Below are 26,190 nucleotides of genomic sequence, written 5' to 3'. Positions count from 1 at the left end.
GTGTATGTGACTGCGTGCGCGTGTACATGACTGCATGCGCGTGTACATGTCTGCGTGCGCGTGTATGTGTGCTTGTACACGCCATTCTCAACCATGGCCTCAGATCCTGTTAAAGTATTAAGCCGCGAAAAAAGCCAGTTAGGTTTCTGTTTCCAGCTTTCCAAGTTCACACTCTCAGAGTTAGGCTGAAAGCTTCCTGTGCTAATGAAATGGGCTCAGAGAGAAAATATTACATCTAAGAGAAGACATTCCAAGAGTAATAACTCCTTTTCAGTAAAGAGTTACTCAAAACCACCCTGTCAAACCTGTTCTTCTGCCTTGTTGATTAGTGCCTGACCAGGCTTCCTCCTGATACCATGACCTGTTGATCCAACAGCTTTAGATTAATAAAGAGTTTCAAAAAAAGAACTTGCTCCCCAGATCCTGGGACTTTGGGCTTTTCTATTTCCAGGTGTGAACCCTCTGTTTACTGTGAGGGAGACAAAGACAATCATGGTAGAACTAATGAATAATCATTCTCTTCCCACTCAGCTGGACAAACATGGATAGGTCTGCTGCCTTCCGGAAGGTGCCAGATGGGCCTCCTCACTGAGGTCTTAGTATTGCCCAGGCTAAGTTGCCAAAAGCCTTGCCTCCAGGCACTGGCCTTGGAAAGCAGCAGTTAGGTCACCTCTCAACTGATTTGCTTGCAGGTTAGAGTGGGCTAAAGATTGGGTGAGGTCCTCAGAAGGACTTCCCTTCCTCTTACCAGCCATGGTCATGAATTCTCAGCCATGGTTATGTTTACACGCACCTGGGAGACCCGGTGTGAGCTTCTAAAGCTGGTGCCCTATGTCCTGTTGCTTCCAAATAGAAAGATCCAGTTTTAGCCTTCTGAGTCTACTTCATGGCAGCAAGGTCTCAGTTCAAAAAGAAAAGTTAGGAGATAAAGCCACAGTTGTGTGATCCTCTGCAGTGAGGCATCTATCAACAAATCAGCCCTCTCCAAACTGGAAATACAGCTCAGAGTGCAGAGGCAAGTCCATCCAGGATTCAGCCTCTCCCCCAAATTTTGGGGCCCTGAGGTCTGGGAAGGGAATAAGAATGGTGAATTCGGAAGAGTGCGTAGTAGATGGAAGAGTCAGCAGTCACGGATGGCTGCAAAGTGGGGTGGAAGTCTCTTATTGGAAGGGATATGGAAAATGAGTCTGAGTTCCACAGCTCATCTCTTGTGTGGCCCTGAGGAGGCCTGGAAGGATCCCTGGATGTGTGTGGAATTCAAGTGACCTGGGTTTTTAATGGTGATTCTTATTATTGACAGTGACAACAGTATTCACCAATTACTGCATGGCTAACTATGTGCTAAGTGCTTTATAAGAATTATCTTGGGGGCGCCTGGGTGGTTCAGCTGGTTAAGCATCTGCCTTCAGCTCAGGTCATGATCCCAGGGTCCTGGGATCAAGCCTCATGTAGGGCTCCGTGCTCAGTGGAGAGCCTGCTTCTCCCTCTCCCTCTGTCTGCTGCCCTGCCTACTTGTGTTCTCTATCTCTCTGTCAAATAAATAAATAAAATATTAAAAAAAAGAATTATCTTGGGACGCCTGGGTGGCTCAGTCGGTTAAGCGTCTGCCTTCGGCTCAGGTCATGATCCCAGGGTCCTGGGATCGAGTCCCACATCGGGCTCCTTGCTGAGCACGGAGCCTGCTTCTCCCTCTGCCTGCCTCTCTCTCTCTCTCTCTGATAAATAAATAAAATCTTAAAAAAAAAAAAGAATTATCTTGGGACACCTGGGTGGCTCAGTTGGTTAAGCATCTGCCTTCAGCTTGGGTCATGATCCCAGGGTCCTGGGATAGAGCCCCACATTGGTTCCTCGCTCAGCGGGGAGCCTGCTTCTCCCTCTGCCTGCCGCTCCTCCTGCTTGTGCTCTCTCTCTGACAAATAAATAAAATCTTTTTTTAAAAAAGAATTATCTTATTCAGTCCTTACAACCATGACCCCATAAAGAAGGCATTACCATTATCCCCCTTTCACAGATGAGGAAACTAAGACAGAAAGAGGTTAAGCAACTTCCCCAAGGTCCAAGCAATAGCTTGTGGTACTGGGATTCAAACACAGGCATTTTGGACCTAGAAGTTGTGCTTATTACTACTACATGATACTTCTTCTTGATGTTGTCTTATCATAGTCCTCACTATATAATGCTACATAGCTCTTTGTTTAAATGCTTACTGCGTACACTAAACTTGATGGTGGGCACAGCATGTTTAGTCATTTTCCCACTATTGATGGCCAACACTGACCTAACACCAACTGGGTGGTCAGCAAGTGTTTATTGAATAAATATTAAATAACTGAATATTACTTTCTATGCCTTAGCATTGGCAAAAGATGAGGGAGAGAGGAAGAGAAGTGTAGGTAAAGAAGGCACTAAGGACTCAAGTCCTCTGGTGGTTAAAATGGAAAATACCACCTTAAACTGGTCATTTCCTTTGAGTTGGGTTTTGCAAACTGGGTTAGGTCTGACCAACAGTGGCTGCTGTACACACCATTTCTGGTCTGGGATGCTTTTCTGTACTCTCTTGAAAACAGTACCCACCACCCACCACCTCTTGGGCACTCCTGCCTCACTCCCTGAGGTTTCAGTGAGACTGTTATTACAATTTCCCACCCATCCCTATCCCAGGTCTGGCCATTCAGGCCCCTCCCTGGCGTTGGGCATTATGGTGCTAGAAGAATGGAATTTTGGAGATATTTGAGGCTATCCTCCCTGGTTGCATGGAGGAAGCCAGGTTGCAATGTAAGAGGATGAAGCCAGTGTTCAAAGAGAAGCAGACAAGCAGAGATGAGATGAGAGATGGAGAGACAAAAAAACCAAGTAACAACATATTTTGAGACCATACCTGGAGATAAATCTACCCTGAGATATCTCAGATTTCTGGGCCTCTGTAGGGGACTATTTGCCAAAGTAGTTTAAGTTTGTCACATAAAACGAAGACAATTATTCTTTTTTTAAAGATTTTATTTATGTATTTGAGAGACAGAAAGAGAGCTTAAGCACAATCGGGGAGAGGGGCAAAGGAAGAGGGAGAAGCCGACTCCCTGCTTGAGTAGGGAGCCCCGTGCAGGGCTGATCCCAGGACTCCAAGATCATGACCTGAGCCGAAGGCAGATGTTTCACTGACTGAGCCACCAAGGTGCCCCATTCTTTTTTTTTTTAAGATTTTTTTTTATTTTTAAGTAATCTCTACACCCAATGTGAGTATCAAACTCACAGCCCTGAGATCAAGAGTTGCACACATCACCAACTGAGCCACCCACACGCCCCAGATTCTTTAAGGCTCTTAACTTATGAAAAAAAATGCTCAACTCTATTCATAAGAGAAATTAAAATACAATGACACTTTTAAGTTACTAGATTGAAAAGATGAAAATGCACTCTTAAATACAATCACAATACAGGGAAATTTTGCAATATTTTTCAAAATGATAGATGCAAAGCTCTTTAACCTAGTAACTCCAGTTCTAGAAATCCATCCTACAAATATATGTGCCAATTAACTATGTGCTTCAGCATCATTGTCATAACAAAAGACAGGAAACAATTTAAGTGTTCATCAATAGAAGACTGGTTAATATATTGAGGTACATCTATACTATAAATTACTGTGCAGTATTGGGAAATCGAATCAGGAAACATATGTTTACATTTGCATATATCTGGAAGGGTTTGCAAGAAACTGGTAAGGGTGTGTGTGTATGGGAACATACTTTTGTTCTTTTCTAATTTTGTACCATGTGTACTTATTACTTATGCAAAAATAAATAAACAAAATACATTTTAAGTTTAAAATACCTTAAAAGAAATTGAAAAATATAAATGTTATTTATAAAGTAGATTGCAAACATTGTGAGTTTTTAAGATGTATAGAAGTTCAAGGGCATTTCAAGCTCAGGTAGGTACTTGGGATTTTCACCCGAGATCTAGGAGAATGAGGGTAAAAAATGAACTCTCTCAGTTGCTTGAGACACTCAAAGGAAAAGTGTGAAAAGCACTGCTTTACAGATATTAGGGCGCATAAACAAGACTCAGGGAGATACCCTTTGGAACTTGGAAATAAAGTCACTCTCTGAGTCCTAGAAAACAGACAACTCTAAGTCCTTAAAACTGAGGGAATTTAATTCAGAGAATTGGTTTATATAGGGGTTGGCAGAGACAAAAAGTGAAACAGAGAAAAGTGAAGCAGAGACGAACAATAGCAAGAAGCTACTGCTGCCCTCACACTGGAGAGACAGAAGAAGGACATCTTGTTACCAGAGCCCAGGGCCTAGGATCATCTGCTAGAAGTTGGAGCCAGGTAGGTGGGAGGAGACAGCCTGAGGTTAGGGATGAGGTGGAAGTGGGGATACTCTGCCTATTTCCTCAATCTCTCCAATTTCCAGGAATGCCTCCCTTAGATGTTGCCCAGCAATTCAGCCTGGAAGCCAACCACCACAGGAGTCCAAGACACAAAGCCTTTATGGCAGCATTCCCCCAATGCCATACTGAAAAGAGCAAGGGAAAGGTGAGGAACGGATTTGAGGGTAAAGCAGGCCCAATATCGGCACAGAGGGAAATCGGGGGAAAAAAATAAAAATAGTTGACAAATCTATCCCCTTTGAGAAGAATCAACTCAAGGTGACTACACAAAGATGGGTTTTTAAAACTGCCACATTAATGCCCAGATATTTTCCACAAAATGTCCTTTAGAGCTGGTTTGTCCAAACTAGGATCTAACCCTGAACCATACTCTATGTCTGATTGATATGTCTCTTAAAAACATTTAAATCTAGAATGACATCTTTTCTTGACTTGAAGGAAAGGGGCCATTTATCCTACAGAATATCTCGCCTTCTGAATCTGTTTGCTGCCTTTTGCTTTAGTTAGCTTGATCCTCTTGCCTATCCTATAAACTTGATTAGATCCAATTGAAAAATTTTGGTAATAGGTCATAGTTGATGATGTCTACTTAATGTTTTCATCCTAGCAGGAAACACATAATATGATTGTTCCACCATTGGTAATGCTAAGATTGACCACTGTTAGAGTGATGAGAGCCTGATAATTTCTTTTTCTTTTTCTTTGTTTTAAAGATTTTATTTATTTACTTGACACGGAGAGACAGCCAGAGAGAGAACACGGCAGGGTAAGTGGGAGAGAGAGAAGCAGGTTTCCCGCAGACCAGGGAGCCCTATGCGGGGCTCAATGTGGGGCTCGATCCCAGGACCCTGGGATCATGACCTGAGCCAAAGGCAGACGTTTAATGACTGAGCCACCCAGGCTCCCCGAAAGCCTGATAATTTCATTGTGTGGTTAACTTTTCTTTTAAGACCAGGAAGTAATTTTTGTGGTATGCTTAACCTTGTTAAAGCTAGTTTCCTCATTTGAAATGTGAATAATAGGATTTTTTAAGTATTTTTTTTTAAAGATTTTATTTATTTGACAGAAACAGACAAAGCGAGAGAAGGAACACAAGCAGGGGGAGTGGGAGAGGGAGAAGCAGGCTTCCCGCCAAGGAGGGAGCCCGATGTGGGGCTTGATCCCAGGACTCTGGGATCATGACCTGAGCCGAAGGCAGACGCTTAACGACTGAGCCACCCGGGTGCCCCTTTTTAAGTATTTTTTAAAAGATTTTTTAACTAATCTCTACACCCAAGGTGGGGCACTTGATCCGCAGATCAAGAGTTGCATGCCCTACCTACTGAGCCAGCCAAGCACCCCGAAATGTGAATAATAGGATTGTTGACTAGATCAAATGAATTAATGCATTCAAAGCACCTAGGACATAGTAAACATTCATATTATTATTAGCAATAATACCAAGTAGCAGTTATTATTTTGGTTGCAACTCCACCATCAGAGAATATGAAGAATCAAAAACTCTTCCTCTCCATTCCCCTTATCTGGGAGAGGTCGGGCCATTTTGGAGTCTAATAGACCAGGCCGAAGTTTGGCCTTGTTGCTAAACAGGTTAGGTCTGTGGGCAAGTTAGTAGTTATCAATTTCCCCTTTTGTAAATGTAATGTAAATATAACTGCCATATGGGGAGGGCTTAGTATGTACAAATACTGCACTACACACTTTACAAGCATTTTCACATTTAATTCTTCCGTAAGCCCCACAAGTAATTATTATCCATGTTTTCCAGATGAGAAAATTGAGGCTCAGAAAGATTAAATAACCTGATCAGGCAGCAGGGCTAGTAAGCGGGAGATGGCACTTGAAACTAGGGATTCTACCACCTCCTAGGGTTAATGAGACTCAGAAAAGAGACGCTATGTAAAACCGTTTGCATCTGGCTTTAAGAAACCTATTATTTCTCAGTTGTCACCGTCTCAGCAAGCTTTCTCTGTCTTAAAGTTGAACTCCTATCTTCCCTGCTTCACTACCCCATCCCCACGCCCCCTGCACTTGACTCCACCTGACTACATACTGACTTTATTATTTGGTTTTCCCAACTCCTACTGTCTACTCCACGGGGGCAAGGATCTTTGTTTTGTTCACTGCTGACTTTCTCAGCCTTTATAGCAGTACCTGGTACACAGCGGGAAATGCTTAGAAAGTTGTCGAAAGAACGAATAACACGCTTCCGGAAGCATCAAGGATTGAAATTTGAGGGGCGTGGATTGAACTTCACAGGGACCCTTCGTACATCCCCTTCCGCCTTGCTATAGGTGAGGGGGAGAAGGAGAAAAGCCCCGCCTCTCGCTCGGCCGCCGCCGCGGGTACGGCTGTCGTAGCGCAACGCGGCCAGCGGATTGGATGACTGGGTAGGGTTTCTGGAGTCGCATTTGACTCATCGATTCCGCGGCGTCGGCGCTTGCTGTGTGCGTCATTTCCGGGCGGCGCGGGACGGAGTGGCCAACGGCCTGCAGAGCAACATGCCTAAGTGAGTGGGGCCCGGAATCTGCGGGTGTTCGCGGTCACGGTCGCTGACTGTGGCCCAGTGGGGGAATGCAGAGAGGGTTCTAGCTCTTGAGGTTTCCCGGGAAGCGAGAGGGTGTGGGGGAAGGAGCCTGGCAGTTCTAGATACTGTCCTCTTGCAGTGTCTGTAGGTCGACTCTGCGCAAGGCAACAAAAAAGCCTAGTGTGTGTCAGGTCGCTTTGTCTGCTGTCTTGGAATCGTGAATAGATACTTTTATAATTTGCCTTCATTGAACAGCACTTCGGTGGATGGGCATCTGTTAACTGGTGGTCGTCTAATCTTTTTTTGTTTTCCACTGCTTTCCAGGTTTTATTGTGACTACTGCGACACGTACCTCACCCATGACTCTGTAAGTAGTGTCTCTTTTCAGTTTCAGAACACATTGTGCGTAACAAGTTTAAATTTTTTTTAGGTGTAAATTTGTGCTTTTCATCCTGTTGAGGTTTAAGTGCTGCGTGGGGAAAATAATCTGGATTTCTTTTCCCCCACCGTTCCTGTAACTGTTTTCATAATTTGTAGTTATTGGTCTTCCAGCAGTTCGTGTTTTCAGTTGAGACCCAAAGTAATAATGCTTTAGCAAAATTGAAGGTGAAAAAAAATTTGTATGACAAGTAGAAATTCCAAGGACATGTCCTAAAGTTTAATATTTGATTGGGACAAGGCACTCAAACGTTTGATTGATTAAACTGGAAAGAAATGCCTACATTTGAAACTGAGTTTTTTACTTTGATTTGATTAAAAACTCAAACAATACCAACTAAGATTGAATATTTACTGTGTTTTAGGCAGTGTTCCAGATGCTTTACATGTATCATTTTGTTTAATGCTCATGATAACTGTATAAGGTTAGTATTATCTCCATTTTACAGAGGAGGAAACTGAGGCAGCATATGGGTAAATGGGTGTCACTAAACCAGTAAGTTGTACAGAGCTAGAAGGTTAGCCTAAGCACTCTAACTCCAGGGCTTCTCTGCCAGCAGCTCTCAGACTTTTTTGTCTCATGGTCCCTTTCCACTCATAAAAATTACTGGGTTATTAAAAAAACTAGTTACATCAGTTATATTGCTTTAATTACTAATATTTGCTGTATTTGAAATTAAAACTTAAAATTTAAAAAATACTGATTCATTTGAAAGTAACATTAACAAACTTTTTACTTGTAATACAGGTAACATTTTATAAGTGAAAAAGAGCTATTTTCCAAAAAAAAGAAAAAAATTAGTGTGAAGAATGGCATTGCTTTAACCTTTTTGCAAGCCTCTGTAATGTCTGACTTAATGGAAGATAGCTGGATTCTTCTGTATTAAATTTGTTGCACTATGTTTTGGTTGAATGTATGAAGAATGGATAAGGAGTTGAAAAAAAGTAGGGTTCTTTACTAGCCTTTTTAGATAATTGTAGATATTCTTTAATACTTTGTATTACTGCATCCAAACTAGTTGCAGTATGGAATCTGAAACTATATCAAACTTTTCATACTCTGTTACGTCAAAATTCACTGATTTAGGGGTGCCTGACTGTTGATTTCGGCTCAGGTCATGATCTCAGGGTTGTGAGACTGAGCCCCTTGTCGGGCTCCATGCTGGGCATGGAGCCTGCTTAAGATTCTCTCTCTCCATTTGCCCTTCCCTGTCCACCATGCCCCCAATTTCACTGATCTCTCTTGCACTTTGAGTGAATCTTTTCCAGATGTGATATTGTAACATGCTTTGGTCATTTGGAAAATGAATATTGGAAAATTGGTTCACTCAGTTATACAGGTCTTCCATGTGTTGACACATTTGATTATGTAATATAAAAATTCACATTAATGTCACAGTCTAATCAGAAATGGCTTTTAAGTATTGGGAAGCTGACAAGCTCATGGTAGTAGATAAGGCTTTCTAAAATTGAGTTTTGTTTGAACGCTCAAATTTTACCCTTGGCAATAAATACTACCAATTGCTTCCTTTGAAGTGATAGGCTCACTTCAGTTACTTCTGAGAAGTCTGAATCTCCAGTTTGTTTCTCAGTCAAGTAAAAATGATGTTCCATTAAAGAGGCAGCTGGTAGAGCTTACAACTTGAACTATTTGCATTCCCGCTTTTCTTTGAAATAGCATCATATTTTGGCATGCAGCTGAAATACTTTGTGCATCCCACTTTTCACCCAGAATATTAAAAAGACATGAACTCAAGAGTTGAGATTTAGTAGAATTAATAATTTTGCTGCTTCATCAAGGACAGTGTCAGTGAAACTGGTTTGTTTTTTTTTTTTTCCTGTGAGTGCATGGTGTTGAAAAATACAACAATCCCTAATGCATTGGGTTGCCGTTGCCTTGATTTATTCTAAAGTGCCAGAAGTTTGGGATCATCCGTGCAAATGTCAATACAGTGGAAAAGGAAAGTAATGTCTTAGTATTATTATGAAACTACTTTGACTTTGCAGACCCCCCGAAAGGTGGGTCTGAGACACCTTTAGATGCCTGTGAGCCACACATTGAAAACTACAGCTCTCTTTGGTTGCCTCTGTAGAAATGTGATTAAACTGGAACTCTTGATCATCTTGTCATCTTGAATAGTAGCTGCAAGAACCGTAGCCAGTGATTTCTGTGTTGTCACTTCGTTTAGAATTCTAACACTTGGTCAGATGTAGTATTAATTTGTGGAACATCTAAGTAGGATGGCTCCTCTTGAAGTAATAATAGTTCTGAATATTATTATAGATTGTCCTGGATGGGACTCCTCCAATAAGTTGGTATTACAGTAGTTTGCCTATAGAGTCCCACTTTTTTATTTTGTTTTGTTTTTTTGATCAGCCCCCTTTCTAGATCAAACCCCTCATCATAATTTTCTGAAACTGCAAGTAGGCAATGCTCTTCTCCCCTTTTATAGCTTATCTTGCTAACGCCAGCAGAGAATTGAAAAGTATCTCTTTAGGGCGCCTGGGTGGCTCAGTTGGTTAAGCGACTGCCTTCGGCTCAGGTCATGATCCTGGAGTCCCGGGATCGATTCCCGCATCGGGCTCCCTGCTCAGCAGGGAGTCTGCTTCTCCCTCTGACCCTCCCCCTCTCATGCTCTCTCTCTCTCTCATTCTCTCTCTCAAATAAATAAAATCTTAAAAAAAAAAAAAGAAAAGTATCTCTTTATAATGAATGTCTCTTTGTGAGAAATGTCAGGAACCCTTAATACTGTTGTTCTAACATGATAGTGAAAATAGGAAAATTCCATAGTGATTGAAGCAGTTCCCTGTGGTGGACTTTGAAATACAGTAAACATTCAGCGCTGCAACTTTTGAGTTTTGCTGATTTTTAGGCATGATTTTATTAGGCTTAAGGCCTCATCGTGTTACATAATCAGTCACTGGGGAGTCAGGGAACAATATTTTGAAATGTAGACCATGAAAAGACAGTCTGTGGTCATGTGATACTGGTCATGTCTGCTGCTACTGAAGCAATCCTGTGACGAGAGGATGTGTCGGTAGGAGGTAGTTAGCCGTGAGGAGCATCTGAGTAAGATCTGGGCTCCAGGCCTTGGTTTGCTACTTACCAGCTATGTGTTTTAAGACAAGTCTTTCACCAAAGAATAAAGTTATGAAAATCTTGGCATCTGGAAAAAAAAAAGACAAGTCTTTCAGCATAAATTGAAGATAATAGGCTTGTGATTTTTTAAATCAATTTTATTGAATTATGCTTTGATTAAATGCATACATTTTAAGTGTACAGTCTGATGATTTGGCAAATAATACAGTTTGGTGTATACATGAGATATAAAACATTTCCATTAACCCAGAAAGTTCCTTTGTGTTTTTTTTTTACAGTCCATCCCCTGCACCCTTAGCCCCGACTGATCTGGTTTTTATTACGAAAGATCATTATTAACTGGTTTTAAAACTTCATATGAATGGAATCTTACAGTATATACTCTCTGTGTGTCTTATTTCTTTTGCTGAGCATGCTTTTTTTTTTTTTTAAGATTATTAGAGAGCAAGCACTAGCGGTGGGGAGGGGCAGAGGGACAAGCATACTCCCTGCTGAGCGGGGAGCCTGATTTGGGCTCAGTACCAGAACTCCCAAGATCCATGACCTGAACTGAAGGCAGATGTTTAACCGGCTGAGCCACCCAGGCGTCCTGAGCATGATTTTGAGATTCGTCCATAATTGTGTGAATCAGTGATTCATTCTTTCTGATTAATATCCCATTGTATCATGCACGTGTGATTATTATGATGATTGAGACACTCCTTGCAAAGTGCATAGCATGATGTTTGGCATGTAGTAAGTGTTAAATAAATGTTAAACAGATGGTAAAATGTGTGGCGTTTATCTTATGTCAATTTTACCTCAGTCAAGCTGTTAAAGAACAAAAGGATCAGTGGGCTAGAGACAAAAGTCTGTATATGATTCACATAGTCTGTATTCTAGACCCATAGTCATTTAAAAGAAGATATTCTCATATACAGTATAATTTAAATGTATGTAAGCTATATTATTTTGCTATGGAATAATCTAAGAAAGGGCATTAAAATGGCAATACGTTCTAGATCAGGAGTTTGCAAACTCTTCCTTAAAGTGCCAGATTGTAATTATTTTAGGTTTATGGACCATATAGTCTTTGTTGTGATGACTTGTAGAGAAAAGAAACAGATAATACCTGAACAAATGAATGTGGCTGTTCCACTCTGTTGTTTTACAAAATCAGGTGGCTGGCCCATGGGCCATAGTTTGCTGACCTCTGGTTCAGATGATTAATATAGTAGATAAATGACCACAGTACATTGTTGGATAATGTTTGTAAAGGATGCTTCAGCACCCAGCTAAAGCTGCTGAAGGTAGCCAGGCTACCTATATAAAGGAAAGGCTTTATAAAATTTCTAGTTGGGAAAACTTGTTTCTGTGACTGATATGACCTTTTTGTCTTACAGCCATCTGTGAGAAAGACACACTGCAGTGGTAGGAAACACAAAGAGAATGTGAAAGACTACTATCAGAAATGGATGGAAGAGCAGGCTCAGAGCCTGATCGACAAAACAAGTACGTTTTAGTCTCTTGTTCTGATGTGGTAGAATGGTCCCATTCTTTCTCATCCCTGTCTCTCTGTTGACTCATCCTGAGTGATAAATAGGAGCATTCTGTTGTGTTCAATGAAAGAATTAGAAGGTCATTGGTTTCCTGGGGAATGTAGGAACACATTAATAATTATTGAGGTTAGAGGAATCAGGTATTGATTAGATTGGGAAGTGGGACAGAGAAGAATGGGTTGCCTAATAATTTCTTTATTGACATGGAACAGATTTTGTAGCAAATTTATGTGAAACCTCCTTTATAGTGATCATAGTTTTTATTTTTATTTTATTTTTTTAAAGATTTTATATATTTATATATTAAATATTTATATATTTATTAGAGAGAGAGCTGGAGAGAGCACAAGCAGGGGGAGGGGCAGAGGCAGAGGGAGAAGCAGGCTCCCTGTTCAGCAGGGAGCCGGATGCGGGGCTCTATCCCAGGACCCTGGAATCATGACCTGAGCCGAAGGCAGATGCTTAACAGCTGAGCCATGTAAGCGCCCTGATCATAGTGTTTAGAACTATTTTCCTTTGTAATAGGAAAATGTGGAGGTGGGTTTGTAGTTACCTTCAAAGAGTTTGAGAGACTTTGAGTTTCTTATTCTTGTAGTCCTGATAAAGATACTCAGTTAAGAAGGAAGTAATGGATGTGACAAAGTATTCTGAGTACGTTTTAGACCTCTGTTGGACATGCCATACTCTTTTTGTTTTGTGCCCAACGCAGGGCTTGAACTCACGACCCTGAGATCAAGACCTGAGCTGAGATCAAGAGTCAGATGCCTAACCACCTGAGCCACCCAGGCCCCCCTCTTTTTGTTTAATTTGGGAAATATTTGTTTAGGTTAGTTGAGTTCAAGACACTGACAGAAGATGTTGCATTTCTATGTTAGATCATGCTGGTGTATTTTAAACATGGCCTTTCTCATTTATTGTATTCAGAGCTGGCAGGCAAATGTGGGCTTTGATTGTGTTGCAATTTTAAGAAAAAAGCAAAGCTTATGGAAAATATCAAAAAAAGAGAAAGACGGGTTAATGAATGAACCTCCCGTGGCTGACCCCCACCCCTAATTTCCATCACCTAGTTGCAGCAGTCTTGTTGTGTTTATACCGGGTCTCAAACTTAGCACTATTGACATTTGGGGCTGGATGATTTTTTGTTGTGGAGCTGTCCTGTGCATTGTAGGCTGTTCACTAGTAGCCCTGGCATCTACCCACTAGATGCCAATAGCATTTCCCAATTGTGACAACTAAAAATGTCCCCAAGCATTGCCCAGTGTCCCCAGGAAGGTGAAAATTGCCCCTAGTGGAGAGCCACCAAATACCTTCATCTTCTCCCTTTCTCCATCCTGGATTTTTAAGGAGCAAATCTCAGACATTGTCCCATTTCATTTGAAAAAATACATTATATGGGACGCCTGAGTGGCTCAGCCGGTTAAGCGACTGCCTTCGGGTCAGGTCATGATCCTGGGGTCCTGGGATTGAGCCCTGCATAAGGCTCCCTGCACAGTGGGGAGCCTGTTTGTCCCTCTCCCTCTGCTGCTCCCCCTGCTTGTGCTCTCTCTCTGTCAAATAAATAAAATCTTAAAAAAAAAAAGGAAGAAAAAAGAATTAGAATGTAATCTTTTTTTTCTATTTGAAAAGATGTGAGAAATTTCTTGGTATTAAAGGTTAGAATTATATTCATTTGGTTGTTTTTTGTATGCAGCAAAAGAGTTTAGGATGAGTAAATGTTTTTGATGGAAGACTTTTGGAAGAGAGAAGGCAAGCCCTCAGGGACATACCATGTGATATTGATGTCCATGATTATGTTGGCTTTGAGTCCACTGTTGAGCCGATGGCTTAGTTACTCCCTCTTCAGTCTCTACAAGTTGTCCTTCTGCTTAGGGTGTGGGAGGTATCATTTTGATTGGAAAAGCCCTTGTTGGGATATGATCCCCTGTAGAGCACAGGCTGTATTCAGAGGCATATGAGTAGCTGGCTGTGCATAAAGAAATCTCCACTTCTAAGTCATTTTTTTTGGATCTGGTCTTTAGTAGGAGTTAGCAGTGATTTACTTGAGTAATTTGACCTACGTTGCACTGGTGGGGGTGGAATGGGGATAGGTAGGGTGTCCTTAGGCTGCAGATTGCACTGAATCGGAAAGGACTTATATTTAGGAATAGCTTTTATGAGTGTACATTTTATTTTTATTTTATTTATTAATTTTAGTTCCAGTATAGTTAACTATGAGTATATATCTTAGTATTTATGTGTGACTTCTTTGTAAAGCCACATATTAATTATCTTCAATTTCTTTTGTTTTCATTTGTGCCTCATATTGTCTGAAAGAAAAAAGGTGATTGTATTGGATGTTTTTTTAAGATCGTAATCTCCTTTAGGGCAGGCTCTTGCTTTAAAATCTTTGTTTCTCTTTCATGTCTCTTAGCTCAGTACATTAATTTCAAAACGCTAAACCAAAATGATGTGAAGTTTTTCAAAGCCTGGCCGTTGGGCAGGTATCACACATTTTTCAAACAAAACTGCATGGTTCAAATTGTTTGTGAATAGCATCTACAGATTAAAGATGTCTTCATCTCTTTGGTAAGACATTGGTAGATGGGAGGTCTTCATTCCATTCTCCCATAGATAATTCAGCCATAGAAATGCTGACTAAATAAAAATGGGTTAAAAAACCCAAATCAGTACACCAATTAATTGTAATTTTTGCTGGTGAATACCTATGGTTGATTTAAAAACTGTAGAGGCCATGAGGTAGTAATCTTAAATGACGTAAAGTGAAATAAATGGGACCATTAAGGATTTAAAAGAGAAGGGTTATTTTAGTAAATGGGTTGTTGAGTTATTATTCACTCTGTGTTGTTTTTTTTTCTCACTCTATCCAAAGCTGCTGCATTTCAACAAGGAAAGATACCTCCTACTCCATTCTCTGCTCCTCCTCCTGCAGGGGCAATGATCCCACCTCCCCCCAGTCTCCGTAAGTTTATAAAGTTTTTTCTTAGCAGCCATAACTTCAGGGGGGCAGATTATGCTTTGATTTTGTTAGATTATCTCACAGTTGACTTTTGAATGCTCATTGAATGAATATATAGATAGTAAAAGAAAACTTCAGTGGTATCATTTCTGAAATATCTTCAGAGTTACATTGGCTTATTGCTAGGATATTGTATTTGTAACATCCCAAGTGGGTTTGAGACAAATTCAGTGGAAAGGTCAGAATGTACCTGTGATTAGATGAGCTAAATTATTACTATATTAGATGAGCTAATATATGAATATATTGATGAGTATATATTTTTTTACTTTAAATTTTTTTATTATGTTAATCACCATACTTACTTGATGAGTATATTAAATTATTTACTGCTGTGAACCCAACACTGGAAGAGTAAAGTAGTGGATACACTCTTCAGTCTTTCTTCCTATTTTCTAACCCACCTAACACCAATATATATATATACCTTGGAAAAGACAAGAACTGGATAGTTGAAAGTAGAGTGAATCAAAGGCCTCTCCTCTCTGTGAAGGTTTTTTGTTTCTGAATGACAGAAGGAAAGTGAGTAACTAGGCCATAAGTTCCCTGGCTCTCTTGGAAGGGCTTAGATTGAAAGTGAATTCAGAAACCTAAACTTGGTCCTGTAAGTAACTCTGGGTATAAACATGGAGAAGTAGGCTGTTTATATAATTGCACACTAATGCAGGTAGACCACTAATGGCCCACTAAACCCTTCTTGGGCTTCCACCATCCTGGGACCAGGTCAGGCCTTGGGTTACAGGAGCTCTCAGGTCACCTCTCTGTTCTATTCTGTATTTTGGCTGGCTGGCACCCAACTCCATTATTTTTAATAGTAGAATAATCTATAGTATGACTGTGCTGTAATTAACCTCACCATTTTCATATTGTTGGACATTTAAGTTGTTCCAAATTGTTGTAAACGATACTGTCAAGAATATCTCTGCATACACATCTTTGTATTTCCAAAGAATCTTTTAAAGATTTTGATTTTTTAAAAAACAAATCTGAAATTAGGTACTTGTGGTTTTAGTTTGATAGCTCTACAGACAGCATAATACTCTTTTAAAAAAAAAACTTCTGGAATTTTTTTAACCTGGAGAACCTGATTTCATTTTATACTCCTGTTTAGACAAGTCTTGTTTTTGTTTTTTGGACATAAAGTAACTAAAGTTTTGTGACATATTGATGTTTGTGGATCTGCTGTTATAAAAGAAACCATAAGAGGTCTATTGTTCCAGAACTTGGACTGCACTGTGAGGCCCTACTAGTTTTACAGAAGAGAAAATATTAATACGTAAGCATATCTTAACCTCCGCCCCCATTCGTTATTCCAGCGGGTCCTCCTCGCCCTGGTATGATGCCAGCGCCCCATATGGGGGGCCCTCCCATGATGCCAATGATGGGCCCTCCTCCTCCTGGGATGATGCCAGTGGGACCTGGTAAGTTTGAATCTCTTTCCTTTTATGATGTTCCATTGTGTTTTAGTTCTCCATTTAAATGGAATTCTTAATTCATTGTCTAAACATATTATTGCAACAAATTATATTTGGCAAATCTGTACTGGTAAAAAGAAATATTTATTTTATCAGTGTAATTGGATGATACCCAAAGACCTTGTACTACTAAAAACAGGATAAGGCTGCCCTTTTTTTTCTTCTCCCTCCCTGCTGCTTACTTGCCACCTTCTGACTTTTGGCCGTTTATAATGGAGAAAAGGGTAAATGAGTTTGTTCTAAGGGGAGATAAAGGGAAGGGTAGGTAAATACTTGTGCTGCTACTTTTTTCAGTTTTGATTTGAAGCAGAGCTACCTCTTGTTGCTGATTTAATCTTGCTGGTTAACTAGGCCACGTTAGTATATGAAAAAGGCCTTAGCACTGTAGTTTGTCTTCTATTCAGGAAGAGAGATAACAAACATTTTATTTGAACATAAACATGAGAATAGATTAATTTGCAGATTTTTCTGATAGTCGATCAGGGCCTTTGCTTTGAAAATGAGTCTGCTGATTGGAGCACAATCTATTTCTTGCCTAAATCAATAAACCATATCCATAATGCATTCTTTTTCTTTTTTAAAATTTTATTTATTTATTTGACAGAGCACAAGCAGGGGACACGGCAGGCAGAGGGAGAGGGAGAAGCAGACTCCCCGCCAAGCAGGGAGCCCAACTCGGGGCTCCATCCCAGGACCCTGGGATCATGATCTGAGCCAGAGGCAGATGCTTAACAGATTGAGCCACCCAGGCGCCCCCCATAATGCATTCTTTACCAACTTTTGTTTCATTTTCTTTCAAGGTTAGAAACCTTGCGAGGCAATCTAGTTCCAATCTTTTATGATCCTCTCACCTACCAAATTTGTGAGCACTTTTTGGGATGATTTACTTGAGTTTTTCCAAATATCTACTTAGTTTTTGTGGAAAAAAAAATTTTTTTTTGTTAAGATTTTTTTTTGTTAAGATTTCATTTATGTATTTGACATGGTGGGGGGGCGTTGAGAGCAAGAACAAGCAGGAGGAGTGGCAGGCAGAGGGAGAAGCAAGCTCCCTGCTGAGCAAGGAGCCCGATATGGGGCTCGATCCCAGGACCCTGGGATCTCGACCCTAGCCAAAGGCGGCTGCTTAGCCAACTGAGCCACCCAGGTTCCCCAAACAATTCTTTTTTATACTCATTTTATTGATTTGCAGAATAAATTATGTAATTAGAGTAAATACAATGGCCGTTAAGAAGCCTCCAATTCAACTGGTAAGACAAAGTACAAGAAGGTATTAGAGTAGCTTCCTAGCCAGAAGCATTCAGTGTGCTCGCTGTGGGTATCATTTAGAGGGATGTGAGGAGAGTCTAGATAAGAGTTCCTGCCTTACCAGCTTCTGAACCTAAAACAAAGCGACTTACATGGCTACTTTTGCATTCTTAAATCAGGGTCACAAATTCGAATTCTCAGAGGGGTTAGGGCTTTGGTGGACTGGTAAATGCATGACACACCTAAAGAAGGCTTCTAGAACTCAGCTTCAGCTGCGGTTGACATAAGATTATTTTAATTAAGTAGTTGGGGGTGGGCAGGGATAAGAATGGGTTGGGATAAGATAGAAGGTTGGCCAGGGGTGGATAATTATTGAAGCTGGATGATGGGTACATGGATGTTCTTTATACTCTTTTTTTCTATTCTTGTGTGTGTTTGAACATTTCCATAATAAAAAGTTGAAGAAAGGAATCTAGACTTACTACTTACTAGTAATTAGGCTATTAGTTGCCAATGTTGGCAACTAATCACAGTTAAATGCACTATGGAGACCAAAGTAAACAACTTTTCAGGTGCCTCGTTTTCCGTCTTTGGTCCAGATGAGTTTCCTCTAGGAAATGCTGAATATCGGTTACGTTATGGTGGGGTCTTTAGTAAGACACCTGGAAGTTCAGTAGTATTCTCTGTTCCTGTTAAAATTATCTTAAAAAAATTCTGTACTTGTTGTGTCTTTGCATATACTTGTGTTTTACTTTTTGTGAAAAGACTGTATTCGGCTTTGAATATAGTTTTCTCTTGAACCATTTATTGCAAGCCTTTAATCAAAATGGTTTAATAAGTAGTTGTGTAAATTTTGATATTTAAAAAGAAGACCTGAAAATTATGAGGCATAATAATAAAACGAATACCCGTGAACCCACCACTCAGCTGAGGAGGTAGAATATTATCAATTCTGTGAAGCTGTCTGTAATCCTCCTCAACCTCCACCTCTGCTGGCCCTCCCTTCCCTGGCTCATTTACTTGGCTGGTATATTAATGGGACACTTCAAAAAATTCTTAACAGTTTCTAACTTGCCTTAGAAAAATCAGATTTTTGTGTGTGCACTAATTGTTGTAAATCACATTATTGCCTATTTTTCTTGACTTGAGCTAAGTATGGTTACTAACAGGTTCTCAGCATGGGCCTCCTGCTCACCTTTCCTACAACTCCGAACAAACGCTTAGTGGTAAGATTGTCCTCTGTGCCTGTGTACATTCATGAAATAGCTCCTGGTTTTATGGTGGGTAGAACTGATTAAAAATGCTGACTCAGTAATATGTAATTTAGTTATGAATTTCCCTGAGTGAGAAAAGGTCAGTTTAGGAAACTAGTGTCCCTGGTGGTTTCTGGAAAGCGGTCTATTAATAGTTTACCCCTTACTATCATTAGATCGTGATTCCCATATGGTTCTTGTGTTGACCTTTGTTCTTTGTTTGAGAATGTCTAAGTAATTTACAGATGTGATGAATTTGTTGCATTTCTTCTGTCAAGTATGTCTTTCTTCCAGCATTTTGCAGGGGGGGGCTACTTTTTTGTCTTTAATGGAAGTCCCATCAAGCTGGCTCATAAGTAGTATTTTCTGACTCTCTTTTTTCCTTTTCTTTGTTTTGTCCTGCAGCTCCTGGAATGAGGCCACCTATGGGAGGCCACATGCCAATGATGCCTGGGCCCCCAATGATGAGACCTCCTGCCCGTCCCATGATGGTGCCCACTCGGCCAGGAATGACTCGACCAGACAGATAGGAAGAGATAGGAACCTCTTTATGTTCATTTTATATTACTTGTTTACTTCACCAGGAGATCATGGTGTTGTGACTCTGGGTGTTTTCTCACAGCAGGACAAGGAAGACTTGCTCCCCCTTCCTATCAAAGAGAGAATAGTTTTTGCCGGGGAGTAGTGGGACAAAAAAAAAAAAGCAATTTTCATTTGTATTGTGAAATGTGAAAATAAAATTGTCAACTGTTTTAGTTAAAAACGTGCTCCCTTTTTTTCTCCCCTCTGTATTATAAAAGAGATAAAATATTCCAGTTGTTTCTCTAGCTCATTTTCTCTGCAGCATACCCTCTGCATGACATTCTTTCTCCTTAGCTATAGTGAGTCCTTTTGGACACCCTGCCTTTATTTAGTAAAGTTGTTTTGTGCAAGACTTGGTAAATCTAACACTTATAGAGCTTTTTGTTGATTAAAACAATAAACAGCACAATTGGTTACTTTTTCACATGAGCAGCATTTGGTGTAGTAAGTGGAAAATTTTAAATCTTTTATGCTGAAGTAGGGAAAAAGACTTTCCAGTCTCTGTATGTCAGCTGAAGATTGCCTTAACCTCAGCTTCTCCTTTCTCTTAGTTCCTCTTTTTCTTGGGCTTAATCAGAAAACTTTTTTTTTTTATCAGAAAACTTTCTAATAGTAATGGTAAAATGAGGCAGATTTCCATGGTACAGAAGTTGTCTTCAGAATGTCATTTGTTATATCATTGGGCTATAAAAGTAGGCTATTTTCAGAGAAACATCTAGAAAGTAAGCCATCGGCACTTTATATTCTGCTCAGTGTACAATCCAAGCTATTTCACATTGCAAATGGGAGTGAAAATTGTTATAATCTTTGGGGAGGGCAATTTAGCAATATCTATCAGATAGAATTACAGTACCTTTGACTTATCATTTCCATGTCTAAGAATTTATCATACAGATAGACTTGCACATGTACAAGATGATGTGTGTACAAGACTATGCATTGCAGCAAAAGACAGGAAATACCATAGATGTCCAATGAAGGGGGACTGATTTATCAAGTGTGATACATCCACAAAATGACATATACCAGGCAGGTTAAAACAATAAAGAAGCTCTATGTACTGATGGGGAAAGATCTCTAAGACACACATTGTACTGAACCTTGATTTTTTCAAAATGAATTGTTCACTGCTATCTTTATTTAGAGGAAATATGTTCCTGTGTAGGCATAAAGGATCTCTAGAAGGACAGATAAGCAACTGGTAATACTGGTTGCTCATGAAGAGTAAATGGGTGGCTGGGGGATGGGTGAATAAGAAGGGCTTATCCCCTTTTTGTATCTTTTTGATTTTGAATCATTATAAAACAAAACTATCTTTGCCATCTGACATTATTATTAAAGTGAAGTTATGGAAGAGGGTGCCCTAAACCAGCAGTTACAGCCTACCTGGCTGACGATTAGAGTCATGGGGGTCTTTTTAAAAATAGAGAGTCCAGATTTTGATTCAATATATCTGGGGTAAGGCTTAGGAAATTGGTATTTTGGGAAAGCTCCCTAGGAAATTTTGATTATTAGTGGGTTTGGCAAACTCTTAGGATCTATTCTACTCAGGAATGTAATACTGGTTGTATGTGTGTGTCATATATATATATATATATATTTATAGATTTGCAGCTAGAGATTGAAATGGCAAAAGGTAGATGGCTTTTTTCCCCTAGAAACTTGAAGAAGGGCTAATTTAGGCTAATAAACAACCTTATCTAGGTAAACAAGAGGCTAGAAATAGAGATCCTGACATGATTTTATGCTCAGCCTCTGTAAAAGCTGAGTTGACTTCCTAATCTGAGTCTTTGCTAGGACTACTTCCTGCTTTTTAGTTTCTCCTCGTTACATGTTTTAAAGAAGGACTTACCAGAAATTGATAGTTTGTATATCTTAGTTTTACAGCTCAGATTTGTTACTAAAATGTCTGCAGATTTAAAATAGGGGAAACCTTGCCAACTGAGCTTACATGTGACTCAGCAAATTTCTGGTTGAGATGACTCTGTCAGGCTCAAGGTGCAGAGGGTGTCTTTTGTATATACACAGAAAGCTCCCAGATAGCTATTTTGTTTTTGAAAATAGCCTCAGGTACTTAGGAATAACCCAGGTCTTCCTAAAAGGAAGCTTTTTCCAAAGTATGTTTTTAAGGTTGAATATCCATTCCAGAAACATTTCTTTTTTTTTCTTTAAAGATTTTGTTTTTGGGACGCCTGGGTGGCTCAGTTAAGCATCTGCCTTTGGCTCAAGTCATGATTCCAGGGTCCTGGGATCAAGCCACCCCCCCCCCCCCCCCCGCTTGTTTTCTCTCTCGCACATGCGCGCACGCTCAAAAAAATAAATCAATAATTTTAAAAATTAAATATTTTGTTTTTAAGTAATATCCACACCCACCGTGGGGCTCGAATTGACAACCCCAAGATCCTAGAGTCCCATGCTCCACCAACTGAGCCAGCCAGGCGCCCAGAAACATTTCTTTGAAGAAGAAAAGTTACATAGTTTTAGAAAAACAATACGATGACTTAAAAGTTTAACAAACTTTACAATGGACATAGTAGGAATAAATAGTTCAAATAAGGTTCTTTTTGTTTTTTTATTAACTCCTCAAACTGTTTATAGTTAATGATTATAAGACATTTCCTTTGTAAGAGGCTGTGAAGAATACAAATTTACTACTCTTAATCTATGCCTTTAAACATCTGGTTTTAATTGTAAAATACCAGCTATAATGTGAGAATTTGTATAGTGCAACAAGAATGCCACTAGATCTTAAGAATCAAAGAAGTTCGTGTAGAGTGTGTATGGGCTAATGTACTTGCTTCCTTTTCTTGGGCAGATCCAAAGTCACTGGGAGTGCAGTTGAAGTCCAAGCTAGCATCATTTCCACTGCCTCGGCTTTAGTGTTTTGTCAGAATGCCAGTCCCCTTGATTCCCAGCTGCACGAGAAATGGGATCCTTGCATAGAACCACAGGCTAATTTGGTCATCCTGTATGGAAAAAGTCCAGTGGTGATTAAGTGTTTGTCCCAGTTGAATAGCTTCAGTCAGATGGTATCTTTTAGGCTCCTAGATATATTTAGTGAACAAAAGAAAAAAACCTGGCCTGCCTTAGATTTTTCTGATAGAGGTGCCCTGAATAAATGTTAGCTAATTGGGGTCATTTCTTTCCCTCCCAACTGAAAGCTTAAGGGTTAGATTTTCTGGCACAGAATATAGCATCTAAAATAGTTCATCAGACAGGTGCAGGAATAAGATAATCTGAGTGCTGCTTATGGTCCTTACTCTTTAGGCATGGGGGGCTGGCATTTCAGACTTAATGAAAAGTTGGCAAGTACTGTACAAAGAACACTTATGTACCCTTTAACCAGAATCACCTGTTGATAGCTATTGACATTTCACTCAGTTCACTTGATTATTTGCGTGCATGTTTCCTCCCTCTCACTATATATATGTATGTATATATTTTTCCTTAACCATTTGAGAGTAAGTTGCTTAAATCATGCCTTTTACCATACTTAAGTAGGTATTTACTAAGAATAAACATTTTCTTACACAACTATGGTTTAGTTATCAAGCCTAGAAAATACAACCTTGACTCAATAATTTAATCTGCCAACCATATTTCATTTTTATCCATTGATCCAACATTGCCCTTGTATTTTTTTTCTTTCCCCCTTTCCTATACAGGATCTTCTCTAGAATCATGGACTTTATTTTTTAGTCAGAGCTCCTTAGTCTCCTTTACTCTAGAACAGTTCTCGGCATTTGTCTTTTATGACACTGACAATCTTACCACCTTTCGTTTAGTACAGTGTTCCTCATTCCTCATTTTGGATTTGCCTGATGTTTCCTCATGATTACATTCTGGTATTTGTCTTCAGTTGTATGCCTAGGATATCACATCTATAGGCAGGCACACAGGGTCCATCTGCCCTTCATTGGTGATGATAATTTTGATCATCCATCAAGGTGTTGTCCAATTTCCCCATACTTGTTCTTTTTGAGTATCTTTCCTCAGCTGCCGATTAAGAAAAGCCCATTGACTTACATGCTTATCTAATAAGACTTTGAACACAGCATATGAATCCAAGATCTCAGGGCACCTGGGTGGCTCAGTCAGTTAAACGTCTGCCTTCAGCTCAGGTCATGATCCCGGGGTCCTGGGATATAGTCCCTGCATCAAGCTCCCTGCTCAATGGGGAGTCTGCTTTTCTCTCTTCCCCTGCCCCTCCACCCTGCTCATGCTCTCTCTCTCAAACAAATAAATAAAATCTTAAACCCGAAAAACAAACAAAGGAATCCAAGATCTCAAAGCCCTTTGTAAGGACATAATCAGTTTTCACAGTGACACTGAGAAATAATTTTCCTAATCCTTTCCCACTTTTCTTTGTACATTACATCCTAATAACTTTGGGGAGATGGTTGTTGAAAGAATTAAGTAAAAGGTAGGGCAAAGAATTTTACCTCTTGTCAAATGCTATGTTTTCCCTCTTTATCCCTTTAATCTCTTAGGACTCTGCTGGTAGAGTGAAGCGTGTAAAAAGGGACAAAAAGAAGAGTAATACAATAGAGCTTAGAGTGGCAGACAGAATTACTAATTGCCCGCCCCAGTATCTGTTACTATCTGTAATAATAGAACCCCTAATTTTTTTATCTGCCTTCATGTCCATCTGCAATGAATAGCACATTTGCCAGAGCTTTTAGTTAGGTGAGGCCACGTAGCAGGAGAGAACATGCCTTTTTTCCCTGCCCTTTTTCTTTCCTGTTGAGAGGAAGTGGGTATGATACTTGTGAAATGCAAGCAGCATCTTGGACCTCAGACTGACAGCTAAAGCTAGTGTTAAAGATAGAAGGACCCTGAGTCCCTAATGATTGAAGAGCTGCCATGAACGGCCTACCTTAGACTTACTTTACATGAAAGGTATATACACATTTTTTATTGAAGTCATGTAATAATTTTTGAGTTTTCTGTTATATGCAGCTGAATCTAACCTGACTGATACAAAAGAGGTGCTCAAGGAGAAGAGTAATAATTGATTAATTTGTCCTGCTAGAAGTCAGACAGTTAAAAATACCACTGTTGGACGGTACATGGCCATGAAGTAAGTAAGGGACATAAGGAGTGCCAGATCAGGGATGACTCTATGGGGATGACATGAGGGGGCGGGGGTGGGAGGCAGCCATGCAGCTGTCTAGGGCACAAGCTTTCCAGGTAGAGGGTATATCAAGTACAAAGACCCTGAAGTGGAAGTCTGCTTAATGTATTGGAGGAATAGCAGGGAGGCCAGTGTAGTTCAAAACAGAACTGTTGAGAGTGATGGATATGTTCATTGTCTTGATTGTGGTGGTGATTTCACAGGTGTGTATTTATGTCAAAACTTTAAAAACTGTGTACTTTGTTGTATGTCAGTCATACCTCAATAAAGTCATTTTAAAACATCATAGTTACCACAAACTAGAAAACTCTCAAGAATCCTTATAGTCAATAATAACCTATCTTTGCTATTTAGCACTCTATAAAATCAATTATCACAATGAAGAACAGGTTAGTAGTTGCCAGGTGTTAGGGTGTTATGGGGGGGAGCAAGAAGTTACTGTAAAGGGGTAGCATGAGGGAGCTTTTTGTAGTGACGGAGTAGTCTGTATCTTCATTGTGGTAGTGCTTATACAAGTCTACGCGTGATAAAATGACGGAATTATACACACACACCAATATAAGTGTACCTCGTTTTATTGTGCTTTGCAGATACTGTGTTTTTTACAAATCGAAAGTTTGTGACCACTCTGTGTTGAGCAAGTCTATTGGTGCCATTTTTTCCAACAGTATTTACTCCTTTTGTGTCTCTGTGTCACATTTTGTTAATTCTATCAATATTTAAAACTTTGTCATTATTGTAATATTTGAATTGCTGCAAATCTCGTAGAATTTTAACAGATGAGGAGTTGCTTCTTATTGATGAGCAAAGAAAGTATTTTCTTGAGATGGAAACTACTCCTGGTGAAGATGTTGTGGAGATTGTTGAAATGACAACAAAAGATTAGAATATAACGTAAACTTAGTTGTTAAAGTAACAGCAGGGTTTGAGAAGACTGACTCCAATTTTGAAAGTTCTGTGGATAAAACACTATCAAACAGCATTGCCTGCCACAGAGAAATCATTTGTGAAAGGAAGAGTTAATCCATGTGATAAATTTCATCATTGTCTTATTTTAAGAAATTGCCCAAGTAACCCCAGCCTTCAGCGACCACCACCCTGATCAGTCGGCAGCCATCAACATGGAGGCAAGACTTTCCACCATAAAAAAGATTATAACTCTCTGAAAGGCCAGGTGATGGGTAGCAATTTTTATCAGTAAGGTATTGTTTTTTGTTTGTTTGTTTAAGTAGGCTCTAAGCCAACATGGGGCTTGAACTCACAACCCTGAGATTGAGAGTCACATGCTCTACCAACTGAGCCAGCCAGACACCCTGGCAGTAAGGTATTTTTTAATTAAGGTATGTACATTTTTTCTTTAGACATAATGCTATCACACACTTAATAGACTACAGGGTGGCATAAACAACTTACATGTGCTGAGAAACCAAGAAACTTATTTGACTTGTCTTATTGTGATGGTCTGGAACCAAAATCAACCTGCAATA

General features: G+C 39.8%; 1 protein-coding gene across 1 annotated transcript; it reads left to right on the top strand.

Annotated features, from left to right (window-relative positions):
• Nucleotides 1–4,420: 4,420 nt before the first annotated feature.
• On the top strand, nucleotides 4,421–19,993 carry SNRPC (small nuclear ribonucleoprotein polypeptide C). The gene is made up of 8 exons (XM_073884831.1): nucleotides 4,421–4,540; nucleotides 6,756–6,904; nucleotides 7,247–7,289; nucleotides 11,843–11,951; nucleotides 14,868–14,957; nucleotides 16,331–16,435; nucleotides 18,904–18,960; nucleotides 19,393–19,993. The coding sequence occupies exons 1-8, from the start codon at nucleotides 4,421–4,423 to the stop codon at nucleotides 19,515–19,517; spliced, it is 798 nt and encodes a 265-aa protein (XP_073740932.1). The 3' UTR covers nucleotides 19,518–19,993.
• The last annotated feature ends 6,197 nt before the right edge of the window (nucleotides 19,994–26,190 follow it).

This window comes from Callorhinus ursinus, unplaced genomic scaffold, assembly GCF_003265705.2.
Source record: "Callorhinus ursinus isolate GAN/ISIS: 27379988/994484 unplaced genomic scaffold, GSC_fseal_2.0 scaffold59, whole genome shotgun sequence".
Lineage (NCBI taxonomy): Eukaryota > Metazoa > Chordata > Mammalia > Carnivora > Otariidae > Callorhinus > Callorhinus ursinus.
The sequence above is the reverse complement of the archived record's forward strand: the minus strand, read 5'-3'. Positions and strand labels throughout refer to the sequence as shown.

Excerpts from the sequence above, each read along its gene's own strand:
- SNRPC (XM_073884831.1), top strand. The coding sequence starts at position 4,421 with ATGCCTCCCTTAGATGTTGCCCAGCAATTCAGCCTGGAAGCCAACCAC. Across the intron at positions 4,541-6,755 it reads CTGAAAAGAGCAAGGGAAAG|CGCAACGCGGCCAGCGGATT; the intron begins GTGAGGAACGGA and ends CGGCTGTCGTAG. Across the intron at positions 6,905-7,246 it reads CTGCAGAGCAACATGCCTAA|GTTTTATTGTGACTACTGCG; the intron begins GTGAGTGGGGCC and ends ACTGCTTTCCAG.